This window comes from Pungitius pungitius, chromosome 2, assembly GCF_949316345.1.
Source record: "Pungitius pungitius chromosome 2, fPunPun2.1, whole genome shotgun sequence".
Taxonomy (NCBI): Eukaryota; Metazoa; Chordata; class Actinopteri; order Perciformes; family Gasterosteidae; genus Pungitius; species Pungitius pungitius.
In genome coordinates this window covers 12,702,953-12,715,182 of record NC_084901.1, presented here as the reverse complement: position 1 = coordinate 12,715,182, position 12,230 = coordinate 12,702,953, and the positions used below count along the sequence as shown (strand labels likewise).

The following is a 12,230-nucleotide window of genomic DNA, read 5'->3' as shown; positions in this document are numbered from 1 at the left end:
CACCAGTTACAATTACACATAGTTGCATTAATGCGAGTGCATGATGATCATTGATGGGGTGGAAACATCAGCCACGGAACTGCAATTTTACACGTGGAGCAGAAATACTAAGGTACGGTTCTTGGGTAAAATTATTTATTTACTTTGCCATTCTAATTGATAGATTCTGTACCAAATAAATGGTGCAAATAACTCTGAAAGTCTGGAATCACACTGATTTCCCCATGCCTTCTTTTGTTTCTGTCCATAGAAAACTCAATCTCATCAGGACTAAACATGATTTATGTAACTTCCAGCCTCCCTCCTCCTGTATGGCAGGGAATGTCTGCCCGTTAAAGCGGACACAACATAATCAGGGACTGGGCAGCCGGTATTTGTTGTGTTGCCCACACCCATTTAGCTGGACGTGTATCTGCAGTGAGCCAACACTGCTCCGCTAACTGCATCCGATTTATGGCTTTAGTCTGTGGCAGGGGAACACAGTGCTCCATATCATCCACTTAGGGGGGTGATTTTGTGTGTGTGTGTGTGTGTGTGTGTGTGTGTGTGTGTGTGTGTGTGTGTGTAATTGTATCCAAAGAACCAATACCGAAGAACTTTACTTTTTGTAACTGTTACACTGTTTAAATTCATATTCAAGAACAAAACATAAGCCTCCATTGACTCCAGAGCAGTGGGATCATCTCAAATCTGATTCATGTTTGAATGTTTGTTTTCCACACACTCATGGACACAATGCAAACCCAGATTGGGAGCATTAGCATAGTGAGAAAGGCTTCGCAGCTGCCACTGTTTGATAGAATTTCATAAGCTACTGAAGCACTCTGATCCCCTCCATCATTGTAATCCTGGGCAGACTCAGTACTCGACTACCTATTCATCCAGCTTGCAGCATGATGGCAGATCGTAGTGGAGAAAAGGGTCCATAGTGACATCTCTAGGGCATATGTGGATTAGCCACCTAGCCCTCTGCTGCACAACTCAAAAACACTTCTTCCTCGCTACTTCTTGCACGTCGGGCCACTGACCAAACGGTTACAAATGCGCCCGAGGACGAAGCGTTTGCAAGTCAGTGGTCGTTAACTGTGTCGAGCAACGCCAGGAATGCAGCTTTGCAAACTTCATCTTTGACATTATCATTGTCGCAGGCCTTTTATGCCATCATATAACCAGGAGCTTCTGACGTACCATTAAAAAATTAAAGCTTCTCAAAATACCATACATGAGCCAATTTCCTTCAATATCTCAATCACCAGACTACATTTTGTCATTTTCAGATTAGATTTAAAAGGAAACAATTAATACTTTCATGACCATTCCACTTCAGACAGAGTACACATAACCAGGGTGTGACTTAGTGATAACCAGGACATACTGATGTACCATCCCAAAATAAAAGCCTCTCAAAATACCATAAATGAGCTGAATGGTTTCTTTCAAAATCTTTCACAAGACTCCTCTTGGTCAATTTCAGGTTATAAATAAAAGGTAACTAACATTAGTTACACAGTAATTCCACTTCAGGCAGAGAGTACACATCACCATGGTGTGACTTTGGTGATAACCAGTACATTCTGTTGTACCAGTCCAAAATAAAAGCCTCTCAAAATACCTTATATGAGCCATTTCCCTTAAAATCTATCACCAGACTACATTTGGTCATTTTCAGATAAGGTTTAAAAGTAAACAATCAATACCTTCATGACCATTCCACACAGCCTCTCAAAATACCATACATGACCCAACTACATCCGAAATCTTTCAACAGGTGTTTTTTTGAAAATTGCTCCCTACGCACAGTTTAATATTTCTTCCGGCAAAATGCAACTTTTAGAGACCTAGGTCTCAAGATCACACTGCGCGATTTTGAAAAGAATCAGGTTTAATCACTGGGAGGAGTTCGGTCTTTTACAACTGTAAGAAATCATGAAAATTAGGTAAAAAAAGGAAGATTTAGATTTTCAACCATTAATCGCCAGAATAAGCCACACCCCTTGCGAAGTTAATTAGCCCATATCTCATCAAAACAATGAGTTATCAGCACTATTCGGATTTATCAAGGGCACATTGAACCAACAATGATCCACCGAAGGTTTCGTGACAATCAATTCCTCGAGGCTGCTATAGAGACATCTCGTGAGACCCAAATGTTATCACATTTTTTAACAGTCCAGATATCCATGCCAAATTTAACAGATTTTTGAATAGAAAAGAACTTAAAATAATTCAAGAAGCAGCACATGGAGCTGGGGAAACATGTCTCGGCCTCTCGAACCATCAGCACCAGTACCCCCTAAGGCTGGGGTCTTTCATCTCTGCTCTTCTCTCTGTACACCAACAGCTGCACCTACAGTCACCAGTCCGTCAGGCTCCTGAACTTTGCTGGCGTCTGCCGTCTCTTCAGGACTTGTTCGCTTCCAGGACTTTGAAGCGGGCTAGAAAGATTGTGGCCGACCCCTCACACCCGGACTTTATTTTATTTTAATCTTATTGCTGCACTACGTTGTCTGTTGTCCGTTACTGTACATGTCTTCCGTCATGCACCAACCACCAAGTCAAATTCCATGTATGTCTAACATATGATGGCAATAAACGTTTCCTGATTCCTAAATCTCCTCTCTTTGCGGAAGTAGAAGGTTGGTGTTTTTCAGGAAGCTGAATCTTTCTCACGGGATGTCTGTATAACTAACATTGTTTTCTGGTTTGTCCAAATGAATTCACTTTGTTCCATACGTATTTTAATTTAGTCTTGAATCCACGTTTTATTCATCTAGCCTATGAGGACAGAAAGACACAGCAACTGTCCTTAGCTCTACATCGTCCCACTTTCAGCCTGATACCAGCATAAACAGTCACTCTGGTGCTCTCCGCCCCTTTGCTGCGAGCACCATACAGACATATTAATGTCAGTGTGGAACTGCAATTTTAAATTGCACACTTTTTCATGGGGGAGGGTGCCCCCCTGTTATAATGGCAGAAGGAACACTGCAGAGTATGTCTTCTGGGACAATCCTTCATTTTTAATAGCAAACCAAATAACATCTGTAATCTCACACTGTTTGTGTTTCACTGGGTTCTGCAGCAACTGATAGCTTGCTCCTGCTAGAGTAAACATTTTTCCAATGCAGACAGCAATGAGTCAAAGCAACAGTTTGCTTGTTGTGGCAGTCACAAAATGACTACGGCATGATTTTAAAGATATTGTTTCACTGCTTTGTCACTTAACATAAGAAAAACAACTAGTGTGAAATAACTTTGGGTTTGTTTTCCTTCTGTCCATCCTAATGCTTTGAGATACACACTGAAAGTACTCATTTGGATTGTACAGGAAGTAAATCTGCCCCACCTAGCCAACAACCCACTGAGGAATTTATACCACCCCCCACTCTCCCCCAGCACCCTTGATGCTGCAAAGTGCCGTGGAACGGTCGCAAACACACACACGCACGCACACACACACACACGCACACACGCACGCGCGCAGAAGAAGAAATGAAGAAGACATGGACACAGGGAAAGCAAAACAGGCAGAGATGGTGGTGGCCTGAAGTGACCTCTACCCACCATCTCTGTGTCAGTAACAGGTAGGGAAGTATTAAACAGGGGGTGTAACGGCGTTCCTTCGGTGTTGTTAGTCATTAAGCCGCATTGAGCTGCAGACGCTCCATTTCTTTACGCGAAAGACGCCAGATCGTTTGATTCGTTTCTTCTTTATTTTACGCAGTGAAGCGACTAAACGTAGAAATAATTCATTCTATCACACGGTAGATAAACAATATGCTCTGTGCTTAATGCAACTCTTCTGTGTTGCACCTGCTGCATTCATGACGTCAATACATTGAGACACACAAGGAGTCAATCCAACATAAATGCTTTGTGTTAATATGTTAAATATCTTTAGTTCCTGCACAATGAGCATGAATCTGAAATGAAATGATTAATATGCCCCAAATTCCAATGAAAAAATATATACTTCAAGCTCTTATTAGAGGGGAAACACCACGTTACTAAACTGTAAACAGCTAATATATTGTTCATAGTTTGAAGTTTAAAAGTTTGAATTTATATTTACAGTATTGTTCAAACAGTTAATCTATTGGTCAATTTAAAGAAAAAATGTTGCCTTGGCATTTCAATTATTGCTTTGCCCTAAAATCGGTTTAGGCACCGGTATTGAAAAAAAAGTAACAGTAACAGGTTACACAAATGTATTTAATTGTTGGAATGCATTTGTGCATGCTAAAACTCTTTCACACTTTCAGCTATTAAGACTGTTCAAATATCAAAATGTTCAGCTCCTTCAGGAGAGGGGGGGCTATGACTTTTCAACTTGTTAGCTCTTATAATTGAATTTATATTAATTTATTAAAACACTTTTTCAGCTTTTCCAATCTTTCAGTTAGAAACACCATTTCAACTTTAAAATGTTGAAACAAGTCTTAACAATTTTATTTAAAAAACAGCTTGCTGAAATCTATAATACTTTTTTCATAATGACTATTTATGTTTCAATAATTTTTTAGTCCGTTTCTGAGTTTTACATTAGTGTGTATTGCGTCTCTTACAGTGGAGCAGAGTGGAAGTTGTGTCAGAGTTCAGTAAAAAAAAAAATGTCACTTTTGCACTCACAGGCACAATATTCACTTTTCAGGCTTTATTTAGATTCATTCTAGATTAAAACGATGCCGTGCTTGTGGTGGTCGGACTCATATCGGTATGGAATCCCAGTTATTTACTTTTTGTGTGAGGAGCCCGAGAGTGAGACAAAGTCTGTCCCAAGCCCCATAGGCTTCAATACGAATCTCCCGACATATTAAAAAAAAAAAAAAAAAAAGGTACATGTTTTGTAAACTGCTAGTTGAGCAGTTTTAAAACACATAGAGACATGACAACTACACTCATGCGTTCGGTAGAGTCTTGTGTCTCTCACAATCACATTATTTTTTTGAATCACCCGGCTAGTTTTGCTGCTGGGGGCTTTTGTTTGAGGTGTGGGTTCTGAGTGTTCAGTTTATGAATGGGTGAATGATGTCCTGTAGTGTTAAAGCGCTTTGACTGGTCAGAAGACTAGAAGAGTGCTGTACAAATCAATTTTACCAAGTCCATTTAGTTTGAATAACAAACATTCTGTTTCCCAACCCCCCCACCCAGATCCATTATTTTAAAATAAAAGCCAGATTATCTGTACCTCAACCATAGGTACACAATTGCTTTCAACTACCTTTCAACTAGTGAAACTAGTACTTACTTCTTCTACTGCTACTATCACTAGTACCACAATTACAACTATAACTAGTACTAAACCTTATATTACTACAAAAACGTATTTAATTCTCAGCTTTTCCTATTTCTATTCTTTCACCAATGTTTTGAAGTAATTTAAGCTTTTAGTTCTGTATTTTTTCAAATTCATAGAAGCTTCTCCCATTTCTGTATTTTCAGCATATTTTAAATGTATTTCAGCTTCTCCCGTTTCTATTCTTTCAGCAATGTTTAGAATTGATGTCAGCTTTTTTCATTTCTGTATTTTAAATTAATTTCAGCTTTTTGCATTCCAACGCATTTTCAGCAGGAAATGCATTTCCTAGTTTGATTCCCTGTCCTGTTCTAGTAATTTTTTTTAAATTCATCCTTCAGAGTGTTCTGCAGCCAGGCTAAGATTTCAACACCTCCCTTCCCCTGAGGTGTAAGATCAGCTGCAGGCCAGACACCCGGTCCAGGGTGTAGTTTTGACCTCGTAAACTCCCTCTCTTGATGTCTCTTGCACTCCATTCTGCTTCATGATAAACGCTGAATGCATCACAGAGAAATAACTTGCAGCCTTGTGAATCACTTTATCTATTTTGCAATCAGTTTATGAAGGTAAATTGTTGGTGTGCTGCAGTGCCTACACTCACACACAGATGTGAGGAACTGGTAAAGGCTTTAGGGAGCGCTCATTGAAGCAGTCAGAAAACATAAAATATCTTTGGTCGTGGGAGACATACACACACACACACAGAGGGAAAAAAATAATCTATAAGAGAAGAAGCACAGAGATTTTCCCTTGGATTTGAGAGGAAAGGGAGAAGGCCTCTAGACACTCCCTCACTCATACATGAACGGTTTTGTCATATGAAGTAGGAACAATGTCACAACCAAGTAGCTTCCCCTCAATATCCAAGTCTTTCTAGATTATTTTTGAATTCATGAATGTGATCAAGTCAATTCGCGGAATGTGTGACCCTCACACAACCAACTATGAAGTCATACAAGGATCTCAAGTCGTCCAGTAATCCATTCCATATGATGGCTGACTGATGAAATAGGCCTTTTCACACCGCAAAGCAATAAAAATCTGAAGAAGCTTGGATGAGATCAATGGGCTGAAATGTTAGAAATTCTTTGTGTGACTTTTTCTCAGAAATTATTAACCTTGTCAATACTTCACACTGCAAACTATGAGTTTTCCGAGATATTTTCACAGATATTTAGTCACAAATGTGTAGTCGCTTTTCCCAGGATAATACACAAGTGGTACATGTGACTTCAGTCATTTCAACAAACTTGACAAAATTCCCAAGCCAAAGACAGTGACAGGAGGTCAAGGCAAACAAATGCAAGACAGACTTTGAGCAATAAAATGGAGAATATCCAAACAATGGATTTAAAACTCAGAGAGTTCACAAAATATAGACCCATCCGGATCCCAGGATGGGATCAAGTTTCCAGAGTCTCATGGTTCCCAATCTTCATAGAATCTGTTAAACTCCACATTGCCTAACTATACAATGGGGAAAAGTATGTTTCTGCATTATCTTAGTTCTGATTATAATCTCATGTGACAGAACACTAAAAACATTAGCAGTGACGTTCCTATTTGCACCAGATATAATAGGGACAAGATACAGCGGGTGAAATAAGTATTGAACATGTCCCCCATTTTTCTCAGTAAATATATTTCCAAAGGAGCCACGACATGAAATTTTCACAAGATGTTGGTAACAACCCAAGTAATACATCCATACAAAGGGTTGCTAAGTGATGACATTTCATCCGATTAGTTTACTCAAGAGAGGGCATTATTGCTTGAGTGATGAGGAAAGCGAACAAGCCTTACAATGTAACAGACAATGTGAACATACTCAAAATGGACACTTGAAGATCACACACTGAAGTCAATTGACCCCATGCTGAAGGGCTAAAGCTTGAGGAGTGACTGTTTGTCAATGGCTACTCAGATGGCATCAGTGTCCTTCGTCACCCTGAACAGATGAGGCAGCTGGCCTTGATTCAATAATGAACTGATAGAACAGTGACTGAGGAGAATTTGGGAGGAATTTGAAGGATTCGAAGAAGTAATTATGATGCGGTGTTGTTCAGGCAGTGTGAGACTGGGACCATTTGTTTAGAGTCAAATGCTACTCATTGTATTCAGGACTGAGAATGTGGCAGAATGCATCCTTAGCCTGCAGTCCAATGTGAATCAGCCAATTGCAGAGGGACACCATTGGCTGGCTGCCTGACCACGCCAAATGTCCTCTATCAATGCCTATCCTCACTGTCACTAAATGCAGAAAGTTACAAAAATGTGTCATGAATGAGAAATTCTGACCAGTGTCACCCCCCCAATCTCAAGGCATGTGGTTTCACAATGTTCAGGGAACAACAACATATTGATGTTCTACTGAACAGCTAGAGAGGGAAGTTATGGAATGAAAAGGTCCATCAATTTGGTCAAAGAAAGTTGACTTGACACAAGAGCTGCCAGATCTTTATGTTGGAATAAAACCCAATAAAATAAACCAAGGTCTGCACGTTGAACATTTTAAATTCTAATTCCTAAGTGAAGTTCAGATTGGTTTGGGGTTTGTTGTAGTCTATAAATAGTTCATGTGTTGCTTCTGACATTGCATTGATTGCAAAGTTGAGGGAATTTCCAGCAGTAGAGCTAACTAATATGATTATTACAGCCTTAATATGCCACTATGTGGACTTGTTTGAAAACAAAACTGCTTATGTTTGACACACATGGTAAATTCTCCTCAACAAAGTTCTGATTAATCAAACACTGACCATCTCGTAGAAAACCTGGGGCCAGAGGTGTTATTCCAGCAGAGAATTACTGGTCTGTGGATCTATCGAGAAGCTGTCGATGACTGCTGTTTGCGCTGCACTTGGTGGGAACTGTGTGTGTGTGTGTGGGGGGGGGGGGGGGGGGTACTGTGCTGTAATATTTTGCAAAGGGGAATTTGTATTCCTGCCATGTCAGTCTCAAATGACAGACTGCTATAGACAATCGGATGTCTCCCTAAGCGCCTCGGAACGGGCCGTCCTCTGACCCCGCTGTGTCATCATGTGTTGTGGCTGTGCACTCTGCACATCTCACTGCCAGTATCTCATTCAAGTGACTGCCTGTGTTTGCAAGCAAGCACTTAACATGTGGAACTCTTCTTGCATATTTACATGTCCCTGTGCACGCACGCATACACGTGGGTGTGCACGTGCACATTCTGCATGTACTCATTGAGTCATTCATACATACATACCGATGAGCAGCGGTTGTGAGCTATTTTTAGAGCAGCTATACCAGCTCACCATATGTGTCAGCTGCTGCTCTCAAAATGGCCACAGAATGCACAAGTAACAGCAGAAAAATTCGGTGGGAGAGTAGGTAGAACAAATGACGTAGCCTGCTCACAAGATCAGAGAGAAAGTGTAAATGCGTGTGTGTGTGTGACAGGTTGGAAGCTGCCGGGCATTTTTGTTAACAGGTTTACAACATGTACATGTGGGCAAATGTGTACACCAAGCTGAAGATTAAAGGTTAAAAACATACACAGAAGACAGATCTCCAACAAGTACAACATGTTCAGCAACCAACCTGTGTCCCGCTGAAAGCAATGCCTTGTTCCTGAGCAAAGCCCTGCATTGTAAAGTGTGTGTGAATGTAGGCATGTGTGTATATGTGTGATGGACGAGAGCACAACTGATTTAACTAGAGACCTCAACAGCAAGGAGAATAGTCCAGGATATGGAGCTATCCATTCACACCGATCCTGTGTGTTTGTGTTTGTGTTTGTGTGTGTGTGTGTGTGTGTGTGTGTGCTACCAGACGGGTAAACAGAAATATACTATATGTAATGTATTCCTCCAGCAGGGCAGAGCAGCAGAGAGGTGGGCGAACCTGAGTCTCTCTCTCTCTCTCTCTCTCTCTCTCTCTCTCTCTCTCTCTCTCTCTCTCTCTCTCTCTCTCTCTCTCTCTCTCTCTCTCTCTCTCTCTCTCTCTCTCTCTCTCTCTCTCTCTCTCTCTCTCTCTCTCTCTCTCTCTCTCTCTCTCTCTCTCTCTCTCTCTCTTACTTGATGAAGCAGCGCGCTCCCTCAAATGTGTATCCTTCCTCCCATCCTGTTGGTAAATCTGGTAGGGCAGAAAGAAAATACAAGCGACAGAAACATTACCAGATGTGCAGAGACGCAAAGCTGTTTACAAACAATACGCACACACACATACGCACGCACGCACGCACTCACAAACAGTGCGGTGTAATGCGGTGTCTGGACTACAAATAGCTTGTGTGGAGTGTGCCCTTTAACGCCATCCGCCCCCCCCCCCCCCAATAAGCAGAGCAGATCCTGTAACCTCCTCAATCATTCTATCAATACGTGCACTACTGCTCAGCCTCCAGCTGTTAGACAGAACCGTTGTTCCCATCCCTCTTTTCCTCTTGCAGCAGAATTGCCGTTGCTTTAGAAATGCGGGCTCTGCGTCTAAAAACGCTGCGTTGATCTGAAATCAGCTGCTTGACGCCTACGTGACGGAACTTTAAAAAAAGTGTGTGGCTAAGTGTCCAGGTTGTGAGGGGGGGGGGGCGTCAATGTCCGCCAGAAGAGACCAGAGTGGGGAGCGGAGCAGAGCTGTTGCCTTGCTGCAGAGAACAATTCTACCCTCATTGGCTTTTAGCGGTTCCGTCCGCAACTTGCCATTTTTCTCCCCGTGACGCGCGAGGACTGCCTTTCCCAGATGCTGCGCATTGTACGCGCGTTTTTGCACGGAATTAAGAACAACACATTTTTCCAAAATGTTTACCTTGAGTTTTTCTGTGCCCCGTGATTACAGCCTCTCCCGTTACAGGGTGCAACCAGGTTGTGCTCTTTGCTTCTTCGCTGTTGGTGGAGGAACATGGGGGGGAAAAGATGAATAGACCGAATGTGTTGGGAGTCATAAGCAGTGCGTATGAGTAAATCCATGTGTCTGCTTCATATTTACTTGATGAAGAATATGCGTCCATCCCGAGTCACCCCATTACTCCAAGAAGAGGGCAGGGAGGAGAACAAGTCCGGCTTGGGATCCGCCGCCATGTCTAGCTTAGAGCTCCACTGCTCAGATGTAACGTTACTTCTGGGGCTGGAGTGCGCAGCGCCGTGCCAAGCCCGCGCACGTACTCTCCATTGCGCGTTCCTGCACGAGATGGGAACGCGCTTCCAGGACAAAGACACAAGTAATGATTTTCTACCACGCGAGGGCAGCACATTTTTACTCTTGTGTACCTCCTCTCACTTGGGCTCACCCAAGTCTGTAAAGCATGATAGATGCACCTTTGACCTGCATGCATATGCTTTTACATTATTAAAAAATATTTTTTTTTTTCAAAATAAAGTTCCATTCCATGAGTTATTTTTCTTTTGCGGATTTTCAGGATCCTTGTCATACACTGCATCTGTTGAAATGGTGAAAAAATGAGAGCGTAAACGTATTAGACATTACTCAACTGTATCTATCGATCAAGCTAGAAGACACCAACCAACTTGTTAGACACTCAGGATTGTCTTGGAGACATCAAAACTTGGAGGACCTGCAACTTACTGATGCTAAACTCAGAAAAAACAGTTCATGCATTTGTTTCTTCTAGACTGGATTACTGTAATTGTTTGTTATCGGGCTGCTATTGTAAATCGCTTAGACCTCTCCAGTTGATTCAGAATCCTGCAACACATGTATTAACACGAACTAAGAAATGGGATCATATAACTCCTGTATTAACTTCTCTGCACTGGCTTCCTGTTAAATCAAGAATAGAATTTAAGGTACTTCTTCTCACCTACAAGGCACTTGCTGGTGAGCTCAGTAGTAGTGGCACTGCAACATATAGTACTTTTCATAGTAGTAAAAGTAGTACTACTAGTATTTCTACTGCTATCAATACTTCAACTAATTTAACAACCCCCCCCCCCCTTTTACTCTTAATCACTCGCTTACTCTGTCTCTTTCCCTATCTCTCTCTCCCCCCCTCCCTCCCCATCTCATTTCATAATTTCAAAATAAATTCTTACGGTAGTGTTTGATGAGGCCTATTAATTAATAACTTCTTGGTTTAAATAACAAACTTTCTGTCTCCCCACCCCCCCTCACCCAATTCCATTATTTCAAAATAAAAGCCTCTAAGTATCTGTACCTTAACCATGAAGCTCAGAATGAAGCTGTTTTGTTGAAATACATATTGCCCTTTCAAATACTAGTACAACTACTAATAATATTACTAGTAATACTAGTAGTACTTCTGCTACTACCATTACTATTACTAGTAGTATTTTAACTGCTATTGATACTAAAAAGACTTACTGTTATGAAGAGTTGGTACTATTAGTTTTTTTCCTGCTCAATACTTCAACAACTAATATTACTACTACTAGAAGGACTACTACTATTACTATTACTACTAAACCCTGGCTGCTCCATGTCCCATGTCAAAGTGTCCCTGAGCTAGACACCTAACTGCTCCTTGGACTAAAATGTTAAAACCATGGGTTAAAAATGCAATGTAAGTTGCTTTTATTAAAAGCATTGTACACATGCACAGAAATATTTGCAGACACACACACACACACGGCCTTCTCAACATAGTGACTCAATCACAGACCGAGGCTGCAACAAACAAACAAATGAATTCATCCTTCTCAAAATCAAAAACGGGCGGACATACAGAGGGTCATTAAGTTGTCAGGAATACAAAACATGCAGGTTCAGGCATAGATCCTTCACAAGCTAAATGACAATTCGACAGGAAAGACACACCTATATATATAAGAGGGAAAACTAACAAGGGTTAGGGTTAGGGGAAACCAATCAGGCAAACGATCAGGGAGATGATAGGGGACAGGTGAGTGACAACTCACAGCTGCTTCATTGTCATGGTTACTCGCTCACGCGCAGCCAATCAACATATTAGCTGATTAGTGCAGCCTGACGGGAC

At 41.4% G+C, this 12,230-nt stretch overlaps 1 protein-coding gene across 10 annotated transcripts in view; it reads right to left on the bottom strand.

Moving 5' to 3' along the window:
- LOC119210795 (pleckstrin homology domain-containing family A member 5) overlaps window positions 1-10,415 on the bottom strand; it is a 76,861-nt gene extending 66,446 nt beyond the window's left edge. For 4 of the 10 annotated variants that reach the window (XM_062560434.1, XM_062560436.1, XM_037461163.2 and 1 more), the window contains exons 1-3: window positions 10,247-10,412; window positions 10,067-10,143; window positions 9,340-9,397 (exon numbers count right to left, since the gene is read on the bottom strand). In XM_062560434.1, the coding sequence (XP_062416418.1) occupies window positions 9,340-9,397; window positions 10,067-10,143; window positions 10,247-10,338 (227 nt within the window). In that variant the 5' untranslated portion in view covers window positions 10,339-10,412. Of the gene's footprint in view, window positions 1-9,339; window positions 9,398-10,066; window positions 10,144-10,246 lie in introns of all 10 variants that reach the window. The other 6 variants (XR_009946412.1, XR_009946413.1, XR_009946414.1 and 3 more) reach the window with 2 other exon arrangements.
- Between the last annotated feature and the right edge of the window lie 1,815 nt (window positions 10,416-12,230).